General features: G+C 40.2%; 2 protein-coding genes across 2 annotated transcripts; one reads left to right on the forward strand and one right to left on the reverse strand.

Moving 5' to 3' along the window:
* Positions 1-442: 442 nt before the first annotated feature.
* Positions 443-2303, forward strand: LOC6032241 (la-related protein Larp4B). Its single transcript, XM_001842827.2, has one exon. The coding sequence runs from the start codon at positions 545-547 to the stop codon at positions 2189-2191; it is 1647 nt and encodes a 548-aa protein (XP_001842879.2). The 5' UTR covers positions 443-544; the 3' UTR covers positions 2192-2303.
* Positions 2304-7532: 5229 nt separating this feature from the next.
* On the reverse strand, positions 7533-9249 carry LOC6032243 (extensin). Its single transcript, XM_001842829.2, has 2 exons — positions 8950-9249; positions 7533-8409 (listed from the first exon to the last, which is right to left on the reverse strand). The coding sequence occupies exons 1-2, from the start codon at positions 9098-9100 to the stop codon at positions 8000-8002; spliced, it is 561 nt and encodes a 186-aa protein (XP_001842881.1). The 5' UTR covers positions 9101-9249; the 3' UTR covers positions 7533-7999.
* Between the last annotated feature and the right edge of the window lie 6467 nt (positions 9250-15716).

The following is a 15716-nucleotide window of genomic DNA, read 5'->3' on the forward strand; positions in this document are numbered from 1 at the left end:
AACACAAACAAACCCCCGCCCGTTCAGCGCCTCATCGACTGATTGGCCTGCTACGGTTTAGGTGATCTCATGCACCCTTGCCTTCTTGGATGGTGATAGCGAAATGAAAGTAATGAAAATTGAACAACGCGGCCAAAATCTGTAGGACCGGCTGCTGCGGCCGAGTAGAGCCCAAAAGTGAGACTTGCTCTACCGGTTTTCAATTGAGGGTCACTGTGTGTCTCAAAGGAGGGTGTCATTGTCACCCATGTGGGGCAGCAGGGGCCAGGACCAAGAGAGTTCCAATACACAAGAGCGGCTCTTGTATTTTCGGGTTTTGGCCAAAGATTATGTAACCATGTGCAAGTGGAGCGAAAATTTACCACCAAGAGGCTGTTGAACCAGAAATATAGTTGTCGTTGATGTCCTTCCTAGTTGAAGTCTATAAAACTGGAGCATTTTGGGTGTTCCTTGTTACTCGCGGTTTAAGCTCGATTACGATACGTGTTCGCTTGAGGTGTAGTTCGGAGCAGTTTTAGAAGTGATTCGAAGGACTGTACTAGCTATGAAACTAGCTATAGTGTTGTGTGTTTTGGGCACGGCCCTCGCTTTGCCCGACGGATACCATTACGATCCTCCTGCAGTGACTAGTACCTTGTATTTCCCTTCAATCCCTGAGGATGATTGTGAACAGCCGGCGCAACTGCCGGAAGTGACGTACCAGAAAGAGTTGCCAACGTACACTCAGCACACCTCGCACGTTTACACCGCTCCAGTGAAACAACAGGTGCAGGTTCTTCAACCGCTGAAGACCCATGTTACTTACGAAAAACAACAAGTCCAAAACGTGTGGGGTTCTTCCGGACAGCAGGCTCAGAGCACTGTTTGGGGATCTCTCGGATCGTTGCAAAAGATCGAACCAGCGCCACAGAAGGTTCAACAGTTGAACCTCTGGGACACTAGCAAGCAGCAGCAGCAGCAACAACAACTGCAACAGTCCAGTTCGTGGGGAGTTTCGTCGAGTTCAAACGCTAACGCATGGAGTTCTGCTTCCCAACAGCAAGAACAGTCCAGCATTTGGGTGAAGCCACAACGTCAAATCGAGGAAGTATTCAAGCACGTGTACGTTCATGTCCCGCCAGAGGATAAGGAAGAATACCAGCCCCCACAAATCATCCAACCAGTTGCCCACAAGCAAAAGCACTACAAGATTATCTTCATCAAGGCTCCCAGCCCTCCATCGCCCAAGTCGGTTGTCGTTCCTCCTCAGCCACAGAATGAAGAGAAAACGATTGTGTACGTCCTGCACCAGAAGCCGGAACACCGTCAGGAAGTGATTGTGCAGAAACCGGAACCAGCGAAGCAGAACAAGCCTGAAGTATTCTTCATTAAGTACAAGAACCAGAAGCAACAAGTTAAACAAGAAGTGAAATATGTTTCGTCAACGGTCGCTCCAGCTTCCTGGGAAGCCAAGTCCAGCAGTGGTTCCAGCAGTTATTCGTCCGGTGCTTCTTCTGGATCAAGTTACTCGTTTGTCAGCAGCACCGCGGCTCCGGTCGTGTACTCTACCGCAGCTCCCGTTGTAAAAATCGTTGAGTCCGCTCCAGTTTCCTACTCCAGTTCGTCCAGCAGCAGCAGCAACACCGGATACTCCGGTGGAGATTCTGGAAGTTATTCCTTTGTCAGCAGCACCGCATCTCCGATCGCTTACACCACCGGACACAGCGTGAAGGTTGTCGAAACCGAACCAATCAGTACTGGATACGACTACTCGTCAAACCAGGGAAGTTCCGGCAGTAGCTACAGCAGCTTCTCAAGCGGAAGTGGTGCCCAATCAGGCGGATACGAAAGCTATGTCGATCTCGGAAACTCTGGTTATTCGGGATTCACCAGTGGTGGAAGCGGTCTGGGAGTGATCAACGTTGGTGCTAACGATTACTCGGCTTCAATCTCCAGCAGCACGGTTGCGCCGATTGCCAAGAGCACTTCTTACGTCAGCACGACTCCACATAGCATCGTAAGCAGCACGATTGGTTTTGGAGGAGAACTCTCTGTCCGGAACTCCGGAAGCAGTGGATATTCGCAGCGGTCAAGCGGACGCAGCCGTGGGACCACAATCGGCACGACTAAGAAGCCTTGCCGTCGTTGCGGTAGTTCGACCAGCGCACCACTCGTTGTTCACGAAAACACGTACACCTCCAACGTGTACTAGAGGGAAAGCCGAAAAAAAACAAATTAAATGTGTTTAGCAACATTTTGTTTATAGTAAGTTGATTCAATAAATCGCCTAGGTAATAAAGAAGCTATATAGTTGTGTAACGTGATGGCAGCTAATGATAATCAAATTATGCGCCGACAGATAGGTACAATCCGAAATGCCCTGAGCAGCCTGCGTGACACGCAAACCTGATAGCGTTCGCGTAATGCTCGTTGGCTTGTTGCAACAAGCCTCAGCAAAGAGAATGTCCAACGATCGGCAGATTCGCGCGCGCGCGCGTAACCAAGTCTTGACTTATGAGCCATCTGGGTTTAGGGGTTTCTGCAGAATAAGCTTTGCGCCTCAAGAACCATCCGTTAGACATGTGATTAAGGGTCACAGTATCAATAATCTTTTTAAAGTCAGAATCATCAATTAGATTTAAAAGAGTGTTGATTGGATACTCTGCACTATTCGGCATGACTTGTTTACCTTCAAAATTTGTTGAAATTTCGTTAATAGATAATGATCGTTTTAATTGGCTGGTGACAGCTTGCTGATACTATTAGTTTCGACTTTAGCTAAGCTTGAACACATTTTCGCCCCAAAATTGCACCGATTACCCAAAACAATTTTCTTATTTCAAATTAGTCACCGCTGGCAGAGAGAAGACCTTGTGCATGCCAAAATTGATCAAAAAAGTGGCCGAAAGAGAATAAAAGTGGTAGCTGATTGACGATAACTAAAGCTGTTTTATTTTCTCATTTCTGTTGAAGGTTAACCTGTTGAAACGGAGAATGGAAAAACAAGACTTCTTTAGCGTAATTTTGAAATCTTGTTTTTATAGTTGTCACATATGCTTTAATTCACATGGTACGGTAACACGTGTTTCGTTTCATCGTTAAAAAAAATGTTCCTATGGTTCCGGCTGCTGAACGGTGATAAAGACCAGCTGGTTTTCGGGATCCGTCGCAATGACCGCCTCATTGTTTATAGTTTTTACGCGAACAATCAACACTTCGTCATCCGGGTCCAGCCTGTGCAAGATAACCCGCGCCTTATCCAACAAACTTTCGTACAGTCCCGAATTTTGTACACTGATGCTCTCTTCGCTGAACGTGCTCCGCACGGGAACTCCAAATCTGTTCAGGATGGTCGCCTCCTTCACCAGCTTTGTTGCGCATATCTTCTCGAAGCAATCGTCCAAATACCGCTGGAAATATGTGCGAGGCTCCTTGGAGAAAAGAAAAGTATGATTCGTGGTTAACAAAAATCACTTTTCCATGAAAGCACCTTACCATCTATCTTGAATGATGCACTTTTTCAGACTAGCTCCGAAAGCATATTTCTTGTGACCAGTGCTTCCCCAATAGCCGAATCAATACTCCGAAACCTAGACAAATCCCGAATGAAAAACAAGGTTTCTAACACCCGAAAAAAAAATTAACGAGCCATAAAAATATCCTACAGGAGGAGCGCAGCATAGAAAACATGCAACATAACCGTAAACATTGGAGGGGGGTGGGACTGGGGCGCTGAAAATTGATTTGTTCAACATCATAGCACACAGAATAGTAAAGCTAGTGAAAGAAAAAAAAACATTTAACGCTAATGTATTCCATTCATGGTTTGAGGGGGTGCTTGCTCGTATGAATGAAGCATGGAAATCAGTGCCGGTTGAAGGACCAAAAACTGGTACACTGACTTCTGTGTGGCGTGCCGTTTGGGGGTAAGAGAGTTCAACCAGGGAGGGTAATGTGAGTTCAAAAGGATCATTCTGCGGTTGGCGGTAACGGCAAGTTGTTGATAATAATGTTTGAATGGGGAATGACACCGCGCGTGGGAGGGGAATGCCTTTTTATGAGGTAAACAAATAAGTTATATCCATGTAAATGATCGATCGTAACAAGATGTAATTTTTGGGATTTTTTTTATCGATTGTATGTTTTTTATGATTTACAAAGCATTTAAATGCAATTTTGTTATTTAGGCCAATGTTAATGTTTATTTAGAGTTTTTGTGTTTTTCTCTCATTAAAGAGGAGATGGCATAAACAGGGTGGCCACTCAAGTCGGGAAATCGAGAAAGTCGGGAAAAAGTAGGGAATTCGCCAAAATCCGCCAAAAATCGGGAAAAAGTCGGGAATTTATGATTTTTTGTCAAAAAGTCGGGAAGAGTCAGGAATTCTGAGCATACTTGATTGAAATTTATTTTTTAACTGTTGAAAAATTTTGTAATATTTTGCAAAATTTTCAAATTGAATTCACTCAATTCTGCTTTAGTAACTTACTTTAAATTTAAGATTCTTTTCACTATTTCCATATATTTGAGTATAGAAAAGGTGTTAAAGGCATTCAAAATCTTAATGAATATTGAAGTCTTTGACACAGATTTTCATAATATTTTTATGAATCAAATGATCGCTTTAATTTTTGTTCATCAAACAAGAGGTAAAGTTAATGAAAAACTAATATAAAAATAGAGCATAATGGCCAGCTTAGAATTATGATTCTATTTCATTTTGTCACATAATTGGATATTTGGTAACAGATTCCAACTTGAGTTTGGCAATGGTTTTTTTTTTGTGAATATTTTTAATTGTTTAACTAAATTCATTTAGTAATTAAAAATATTTTTTTCCAAATGTTGCTGTTGAACTTTTTTTTGTGAGTATGGCTGAATTACCTACCATAGATAAAGCTTGGTTTTCAGTTTTCGGAAAACCTAAATATCGAATAAAATCCAAAATTGAAAAACTTTTTTACGTTTTGGAAACATAAAAAAAATATTGAAATTGCAAAAAAAATAATCCAAGAAATTTTAAGTTATTGCAAAATTGTTTAAAAATTTTCTTCAATTATTTTGCTTAAAATAAGTGGGAAACCATAAAATCATATCAAACTAAATTTTCATTGAAAAAAAAAAAACAGTTAAATACTGACCACTAGATAAATTAAAATTGATTAGAAAATTTAATATCTAAAATTACAAAATTAAAATTAAATTTTATGAATTCCTTGACATTTTTCTAAATCCTTTGAATAAATAATAACAGCAATTATGTTTCAATCATTCTTTGATTTAAAATGATGATGAAGTTTTGAAAAAATAGGAACGCTATTTTAAGTTCAGTTATCTTTAACTTTTTGACATTTTCAGTTGAAACGAAGTATCAAAAACTATACTTTTGCCAATTTAAAAAATAACATGGAAGTTATAAGTATTGTTGAACTTTCGATTATTTTTTCAAAGACTAATTGTTTGTGTTTCTATTCTGAATCATAATAATGCAATTTCATTTTTGAAGTGTTTTTTTATTTATTGTTAAGTTTTTGTATTTACAAAAAATGCCTATATTTGGATTTAAAAAAAAAACATTGTGATTTTTTTTTCGCTGGTTAATATTGACTGTTCTTATAGAAAGTTTTTTGTTTGAAATCATTCTTTAGATAAGAAATGCCTATTATTTGAGCATTCTGGAAAAGTCTGGAAAAAGTCGGGAATTTGAAAATGGAATTTGAGTGGTCACCCTGCATAAAGGAGGGCTACACAGAAAAAAAATCAATTCTCGTAATCGTGAATTTAGTTCACGAATGGGAGAACAATGCGGATGATTCTGGGTTCGATTCCCATCTGCTGCAACCTTCCATCGGATGAGGAAGTAAAATGTCGGTCCCGGCCTTGGTTGTTAGGCCGTTAAGTCATTCCAGGTGTAGGAGTCGTCTCCATGCCATAAGTACAAACAACACACCAAACCAAGCCTACTCCGGTGGAATCGCTCGCAATCCGAAGGTCGTCAGTTCAAACTTCGGGGTGGAGTACACAGAAAAAAAAATCATGGTAATATTACATCTGGGAAGGGGTACATCTTTTATGTCAGAAAAAAGGTGTAATTTTACCTCTGGAAATGTGTAATTTTACCACTTTTCTGTTGTAATGTCACTTTTTCAGTCTAAATTGAGGTAAAATTACATCATAAAAGAGGTAATATTCAACCTTCCAAAATTAAAGCTTCCAAATTTACATTATTTTTTTCTGTGTAGAAAGAGGTTTGGGTGCTCTCCCCATTCAAGCCTTCGGACTTCTAGGTTCGAGCAGAAACTAGCAATAGAGACCACAAAAGACCCGGGGGTCGTTAATGTGGATGGTTTGATTTTTTGGGAGAACCATGAAGTAATTGATTCATGAGTATGGTGCATTTGCACTATAAACGTGAATATATTCCTCACGATTTCAGCACAGCAACTACCGGAATATTTGTTGTTTTCCTAATCGATGACTTGTTTCGTTTTACATGTTTCAGATTGACCACCCTATTTAAATATGTTATTTTGAATCTTTTTTAAAGAGGGGTGGAGGAAAAAACATGACATTAAAATGCAATAGCTCAAGTTTTTTTGATTCTTTTAAAACGAATATTATGCATAACTTCAAAAGTTTACAGCAGTAAGTCTAGTTTCAAAGACTGAAATAAAAATATTAAGAAAATGTGAGGGAGACATCAACCTCTCGTACCTTTTCAATCGTGAATGATGAATGAATCATGAATGATTGGACACAAAACAAATAAACTTTTTTACCCTAGATTTTGCTCGTACCGATGATCTGCTCTCTGTGAGCAAATTCTTGGGCAATCCGCATTGCTTCGCAATGCACTCGCTTGCATGCAGTCGCGTGTGGTCTACAAACCTCCAAAAAGAAGATGCCGCGCGATCATTAAATCAATCAAGCGGCAAACAGCCCAAAACAAAAGCGAACGAAATTATTCAATAATTTCGACAGATTCCACAGCGCGCGCGTGATTGATAATGTGAACACTTTATTAGCGGAGGCCACAACAAAAACACAATTCAAGAAAAATTGCAAGCTAATTGAGTTTCGGGCACCAATTTCGGGCAGGCGGCCCACATTATGGACAAAATTGAACAAGATGAGCATAAATGGTGGCCATTGTTGCAGCGCGACCGAGCGCCGTTAATAGATTTTCCATTTAGGGCAATTATAATTCGAACTTTGCTGAATCGAGGACCCCCCTGCGTGCGGGCAGCAAATTTCGCAACGCCAACAACATTCTCGAGTGGGGGGTTGATATTTCAATTATCCACCGCGCAGCATCCTTCAACCGTCCATTACCATGCGTCCATCAGCGTGGATGGCTCCAATTTTGGGGGATCGTTTTTCTACGCAGCCATGTGCGAGTGCTGCTGAAGGTTCTCCTCTCTAGCGTCGACCATCACATTAGAATAATTGCACCTAATTTTGCTGACTTTCCGTTCTAGTGAGGTGGAAGGATATTCGGATGTTTTTTTTTTCCGTACGAGCTTCGGCTTTGTAGGAAATAGACAAGACAGAGTGGTGTTTTTTTTTCTTAAATTTGTCACCGTTAGATTTTTATACTTCAACTAGATATGCGTTTTTTTGTAATAACGTAATAAATAACATAATAAGATTGATCGACTATGGCTCGCTAAGAACAGATGTTTGCATAGGAATCGCATTAGGGTCCTATATACACGTAAAAAGCGCAAAACTGCGAAACGGTTTTGCTGAAACCAAAACGTCCGCAGCTTGGATTAAACTCATAACTTACTGGCTAAGAAACAAAAAAAATGGGATTTAAGTTCGCTCGATCGCTCGCTCGCACATTCTTCGCAATTGGGTATTTTAAGTCAGCAGCATTTGTAGCAGTGTACGTGTGTTGGTATGATGTGTTGTTGGTGTAGTTGTGTCCGAATGGTAGCGTCAGTAGCGTCAGGATCGTCAGGATCCACATTGACGTGCCGGCTACCAAAGACCATGAACAGTCGCCGTCTTCGTCGCCGCTTAGTACGGGCCACCGTTGCCGGATGGGGCACCGTATTCCTGCTTCGGGGGTCCGTATTCGGGCTTCTTCTCCTTCTGGGTCTTGTACTTGATGAAGTAGACCTCCGGCTTGCTTGGCTTGGTTGGTGGTGGCGTCGGCAGGATGATCTCCTCGGGCTCTTCCGGCTTCTTGTGGAGCACGTAGACCAGGGTCTTCTCTTCGTTCTGTGGTGGCGGCGGGATGATCGGGGCCTTTGGCTGCGGTGGGGTCGGCGCCTTGATGAAGATGATCTTGTAGTGCTTCTGCGGCGTGGCCGACTGGACTACGCGAGGTGCTGGCGCATCGTCCTTCTCTGGTGGCGGCACGTGGACGTAGATGTGCTTCTGGACAACCTGGGTAGCGGGCTGGTAGTTGTAACCACCGCCGCCTCCTGATGGAATGATAAAAGTTTATTTATTTTTTGATTTTGTAGTCTCTGGACAGAATTCTTGAGATTCAAGCCAAAAAATCGGTGTTAACGAATTTGAAAACATTTGTTATTTTCGTAATCGAAAAACTTATTCTTCGAAATTGGAAACTGGTTGTCGTTTTGGAAAGCATTTGCTTTGAAATCATGATAATTGCTGACGTAAAATTGGTAACATTTTGGTAACATTTTGGAAATTGAGGAAATTGCAAGCAATTTTGGAACAATTCAATTCGACAACAAAGGTTTACTTGAAAAGGACGAAATACAACACAATTTTTGTCTATAAAGAGATATCAAGGTATGGAACATCTATAAACAGAGGGCACTCTGTACTTATGAAGGAACACTTGCACAAAACATTCTGGGTTGAGTAATTCTTAGTGCTCATTTCACTGTAACACTGTAACACACTTTTCAGCCCGAACAAGCAGTATTATTTCGCCAGGATTACGGAGTAACACTCGCACAATCAATTTTCTCGTCCACCGCCGTCGAACGCACCTTGCTGCTGGCTCGAGGGGTACGGTCCAATGTCCCCGCCGGAGCTGAAGGATGGCGCCGAGTACGACGGATATCCGCCGCCAACCGGAGGTTCTGGACGTGCCGAAACGGCAGCCACTGCCAGGACACTTAACACTACAAACACCTTCATCGTGCCGCTACGGTAAAGTCCTCACACACTTGACACTCTAGAACACACAACACCAGCGCTGGGATTGTTTCGAGTTCTTCGAGGCGATCTTCTGCTACTGCTGCTGCTGCTGCTTCTGCTGTACTTGATTGGAACAATGCACAATTAAGACTGTTGCTCATTTTGGGATTGCAAATGATATTTATACACCGTTCAAATGATCATTGCCGACGCCGACGACGACGAAGACCAGAAGACGACGATGATGACGACGACGACGACGACGACCACGGGGCGCCCCGATGGGTGCTCTTTGGGTTTGTTTTGGGGTCCGTCCCCAGGTCGCCGCGCGATCATCGTCAACGGTTTCGCGCGAGAGTGTACCATCATTTTTTGCCTTTTTTTTTTGCTGGACTTGCTCACTTCTCCATGACCCACGCCAAGTCAGCTGGTTCAGTCAGTTTACCGATCCCCGCAGAGCGTCGCGACGCCACCGTTACTATCCGTCGATGAAGATGACGAGGAAGAAGAATAAGAGAATCAAAGCTACTACCACTACCTGGCTGGCTAGTATCGCCGGCTAGTAGAGCCTAAACCGTCATCGACCGAGAGAGGATGATCATCGGTGGCTACCACAGCATCCAGCGTGGAGCAGAAGAGTTGAGCGGCACCAACCGCTTTCGGTTTCATTCACGTTGATGATTTCGAGCGGTATCGAGCGAGGAACCCGCGCGAGCGGGTAAACAAATGTAAAATTAATTTGGTACTTTTATTTGCGACGAGCCAGTCGACTATCAGAAATCATCGCATCGATCCGCGCATCGAACCGTCTCCGTTACCACCTTCAGACTTCAGGACAGGTGTAGTAAAAAGTTTATCTCCACTCAGCGAAAAAAAAACATACCTACACCTTTACTTAACCCTTTCATTTTCAAGCGTGGTATCAACAAAATCAACCGCCAATTTGGAGAAGCGCCCCATCAGCGTTAAGTCGTATGTGGTGTGCCTTTCGGTAGTTTTGCTAATTAATTGCCCCCCATCACTGTCGCACGGGTGATGTCGGCAAGTGAACTAGTGTCAATATGGTGTGATGAGTCTTGTTGGTGTTGGCCTTCAGGTGACAAGTGATGATCATGTTAATTTAATTTTGAAGGCGTCCAGATGCGTCCAGTAATTATCGTAATTAAGGTTGGGGTGATAATAAACATGTGCACTTTTTTTAAATTTGATATTGTGTTCTTTGAACAAAAGTGTGTCTAAACGTTATTTTTTTAACTAACATTTAAAAAATTCTTGAATCTTTTTTTAAAATTTTCTCTTGAGATTTAATTTTAGCAATGTGGTATCTACAAATAAGTCTCAAACATGTTGTTTTATGGATGTTTAGAACAATGAACGAAGAACATTTGAAGCTCTCAAAATGGTTTTCCAGTACTTTTTTTCCGTGACGTTTTCTGCCGTTCTACGCATAATTGTCCCATGTCATTTTTGGTCGATTCAGATTATTTGTAATTTTTAGGTTCAATTTGACGTTTACTTTGCGAAAAACACATAAAATCTAGTACTTTGTTCGGAAACTCTACGCATAATTGTCCCACTTAGTATTTCTTTCGCGAAATTATCAGTTTTATGAAGTATTGTGTCTTGTTTACCTATTGTATAGCAAGAAGATTACAAATAAGAGTGATAAACTGCTAACTGGGATGATTAGAGACTTATGGGGTGAATAGGGACTCACGGGACAATTATGCGTAGAAACACAAAAAACGGTCGAAAAATTTCAATCGCGTTTTTCTCAGTTGCACTTTTTAGAAAATGGTTGTGAGAATTTGCAATTTCAATCGGTCAACGATTTTTTTTTTGTTTTTTTTTTATCTAGATTAAACTTTGTACTGACCTTTGGTATGACCAAAGAAGATATTTTGCATCATAATTTCGTCCATAAAAGTCTCCATACAAGTTTGGCAGCTGTATATACAAGTTTGGCAGCTGTCCATCCAAAATAGCTTTAAAAATATTCAAAAATATGTTTTTTTTTAATGGCAGCACTGCTACACAGAAAATAATCCGATGGTAAAATCGCATGCAAACGCATGCACATCACCTTTGTGAGAAAAGGCACTTAATATTACACACTGCATGTTCCGTTTTTCTACACACACAAAAAAGTTGCAACCTACGGATTCAAACTCAGCACCAACAGTGAGAACTGGCGCCTTAGCCAGCTCGGCCATCATACCGATGAAGTGCGGATACAACCAAAATCTCGGAGCGTGTGGTGGTGTGTACCCACGCTTCTTCCTCCCCTGTCGATTCAGAATTGTGTTGTTATTCGAACACTCTGTGCTCAAACTCCACCCACTTCATCGAATCATGTCTCTGCGATACGGCTTTACGCAGTAGGCCTGGCCGCTTTAACACTTGTGATGTTTCAATGCATTCCGATGCAATGGCGCACTACAAATGTTAATAAATGACAAGAAGAGTGCTAGGCGTAATCTAACCTAAGGCACTCTCCAGGATCCCTTCGAAAGATAGGTTGCGCTAGGGTCTGATTAGATTAGATTAGATATAATGTACAATTTTTTTCGAGACATTTTATTTTTCTAATATTGAGGAGATCATTTTGAGCAACTTTTAATCTACGAAAAACTTCACTTCTCTTGTTTATATTTTATTGTTTAATTTTTACTGATTTATGTGCATTTATCTTGTTTAGTTTCTATTTCTGGAGTTGTTTTGTAATTTGATTTATTGGACCTTTTCAAAAAAAAACTCCAGATTTGTTTTCGATAGACTATAGTAAGTTTGATCCACGAGAACAAAAATTACGAAATTCCACACATTTTTGGCAGATTGCTCAAACAAAACCATAACAACGTTTTTACCTAGGTATTTAAAATCGTGGGTTTTATAGAAAACCTAGATGTATGGGTATCAAAAGATCGGAAATTTTATGCCCTTTCCGATGCCACATAGGTTGACTTAAGAATTGTGGACCGGTTCGGATGCCGGCGGATTTTCCGACGACGTAATTCCGGGTTAGTACGAAATTCCAACGAAAAATCTATTCTATCGATACAAATACCCCCAAAACGGTGTTATACCCACTCCAAAATGTTTATTTAGAAATTCTATGGTAATATATTGACATTTAGTTGAATTAAAAGTTTGCAAAATTAAGTTTAGATAAGTTTTATATAGAATTTCCAGAGTTATATTAACTTTTATACTAAGTAGTTAGTAAACTTTATATTCAATCCAAATTATTTTTTTAATCATTCAAGGATGCCTATTTGAAGTTGGGAGACTGGATTTATGGTGATTTGTAAACAAATAACATTATTTATGTTAATTTTTCGAAAGGTGTACAAACTTTTTTTGCACCTTTTTTAGTTTCGTAATAGTATTTGTTATATAACTTTTTATAGAAATCATCTTTTCATGAGTTTTTTGTAGCAAAATGTCTGGCATGAGTTTCTGAACAAAACGTAGTACTAGGTTTCTGTCAACATTAAATTGTTTAGATGTTTCATCACAATATGTGCATAGTGCCCAAGGGGTGTAAATACTTTTTTTACATACTGTATTTAAATTTTGAAGCACAATTGATTTAGATAAAAAAAATCTTCAGTGGCTTCAAGAAGGCAACAACCGGAACACGCTGATTCCTTCTGGTGCTGAAATTCGTCAAATTGAATTTAATACATAATATTTTATAGTTATGATCAATTTTCTTCGAAAATGATCAACGGCTTCACCTTAAAGAAAACCAAAATTGGTTGAAAAAGGATTTTTTGGCGAATTTTCAGATCGGAGCCCGCATAAAGGTGGGGTTGGGTTAACAGCCTTTTTAATGGAAAACTGCCAAAATTGTATGGAGACTTATATGGATAAAAATTAGATGCAAAATGTCTTCTTTGGCATAGAAAAGGTACACTAGGTTTCATCCGAATCGAAAAAAGGCAAACAATTTGCTCATTCTTGGAATGGGATCCGAGCTACTTTTGATCTGATTGAAAAAAAACGTTACTTAATCCACCTTTAGGTGGTTGATGCCTTCCTCACATTCATAAAGTAAAGACACTACACATCCTCAAAAAAGTGTATAAATAAAACTTATTTTTTATCAAATTATCTGAGATCCGGCCTCAAAAAAGTATATCAAAAACACTAAAGTACTTATAACTTTTGATAGGGTTGTCAGATCTTCAATCTTTTGGGCTTGCTAAAAAGGTCTGTTGATTGCCTATCCAACGATGGGTCGCATGATAGATCCGGACAACTTTTTCATCAAAATATTTGAGATCCGGCTTCAAAAAAAAGTCTATAAATAACACTTAAGTGCTCATAACTTTTGATTGGGTTGTCAGATCTTCAATCTTTTTTACGCGTTGGAAAGGTCTTTCAAACACCTTTCTAATAATATATAGCATGATGGGTTTTCTTACAAAAACCACCCTTTTTACAATCTTCCAAAGTTTAGCTAAAATCGTTTTTTTAACATAACTTTTGAAGTACTTTTCTAAACTTCATAATATTAACTAGGATCTTGTGGGACCCCACGACGGATCGAATGAGACCAAAACGGTCCAAATCGGTTCAGCCAATCCATATTGCATATTTTTCGGTGCTCGGACTCACATCCAGACACACGCACAGAAATTTGTTCAGAATTTGATTCTGAAACGATAGGTATACGTGAAGGTGGGTCTACGAGGTCAAATAAAGAAGTTCATTTTTCGAGTGATTTTAAAGCCTTTCCTCATTGAGGTGAGGAAGGCAAAACGATCATAACGTTTATACAGAAATTATATGAATCCTTAAATTCGTTGTACAGAAGCGCAAAAAATGTTTATTTAACATTTACACATTAAAAATAAAGTAAACTTGAACAACATTTTTATCCCCTAACCTTGAAAAAAAACACACATTTTATGCATACTTTCTTCTTCTTCAGCTGGCAGGAAAAAAATCAAACCATCCTTAAACCATAAATGAGTTTTTTTTTTTATTCTTTCTAACCATGTTTTTAAAAACAATAAATACTAATACTGAGTAAGCTATTCATGAAATATGCCCAATGGTGACATTTTATAATTTTGTTTAGCCCAATATTACCCTCCAGACCAAATGTCACCCCTGCTAACGGGTTTTGAACATTTGTTAACCTAAATTGACGGAGACATTCAATCCATTTTTACAACTAAACCAAAAAATTTTCTACTCACAAACAGCCTTATGATTCAGTTTTTGTCTTCTTTCAAGCAGTCGGTTGCAATTTGATCACCAACAAAAACCTAGGCAAATTTGATCAATCTCTTCGACTATTACTCGGTTCAAGCTTCCACTCACTGCTGCTGTAGCACGCCAGTCTGCATTGGAAGATCGTTAGTACAAGCTTTATGATACACCGATGCTGTTTTGTGAGTTGTGTTTTAAGAGCCAGATAATTATGCAAGGTCAGCACGATTCCATTGCTCATACACACACACACGGTGCGGCATGCGTACGTACATGTGAACAGAAACGGACACTCGTGTTTTTTTTTTCTTTTCGATGTTCTTCATTCAGTTCCAGCTGCGGCGACTGACTGGAAGGAAAGAAGTAATTTGCATCCAGCGGATAGGTTCAATTGTGAACGTATAGGTATGTCGTACTTGACGCTCCCTAGTGCCATTCTAAGGTCCAGTTTGCGGTAAGAGTAGAATGGGATTGTCGAAAGAGTTATTCTCATGGGACAGTATTAGGTTCCGTTGCGTCAATGAAACGCAACTTGAAATTATGACATTGGTTATTTTGAGGAATTTTACTCACGAAGGGCTAATCGATTAATTCTATGATGATACGTAACATTATCTCTCAACTCTTTGCAGACATTGCAAGCCGTGTGTTTCGAGTTGGACTGGTTGATGATTGATTAAATTGTTCGCAATGGAGAAGCCACATAAATTGATTATTTATTGCCACCGCGCATCGTGAGACGTGATGCCATCTGTCCACGCGAGGGGATCATCATCTTTCGCCGTGAGCCACGACGACGACTTGAGAGTGCATAAAAGTGCCAATGCAGATTAGACACTTTGCGGTTACGAAAAAAAAACATTCTGGCAGCTATTAGCCTGCCCCCATGGTGTGCGATGGGGGTATTTGAGACCCTTTTGGGTCTCTCTGACCGTGAGTCGACTACTTTTGTTGGTGTGTTCGAGTCTAATTTCACATCATGTAACGTGCAATTTGGGGGGTAAATTTTCCAACACGGACATCAACGGGCACCTTACACACATCATACAACAAATCGAAACGATTTGTAGCCTCAGTGCTGGCCTCATCGGAGAGCTGCAATTTGCTTACGAGTGGCTTCCCTTCTTCTTTTTCTTCTTGCCTCAGCCAAGAAGCTTCGCGAAGGAGGTTGAAGCCTTTTCAGGGGGAGAGTTCTGGTGTGAAGTTGTATGTTGTTGTTTTTTTTTTCTCATGTTGCGACTGAGGCTTCGCAATTAATTATACAACGCGGAAAAGGTACTCGGCAGAGCGATGACTTCTTGGAGATTTGAGATTCGTCTTTATGTAGCTTGCGTACACCAGCTGTTCCAAAGAGTCCTTGCCTGATTTGATTAGATCATTAGTCTGTCTACAT

This window comes from Culex quinquefasciatus, chromosome 3 (genome assembly GCF_015732765.1).
Source record: "Culex quinquefasciatus strain JHB chromosome 3, VPISU_Cqui_1.0_pri_paternal, whole genome shotgun sequence".
NCBI classification, from domain to species: Eukaryota; Metazoa; Arthropoda; class Insecta; order Diptera; family Culicidae; genus Culex; species Culex quinquefasciatus.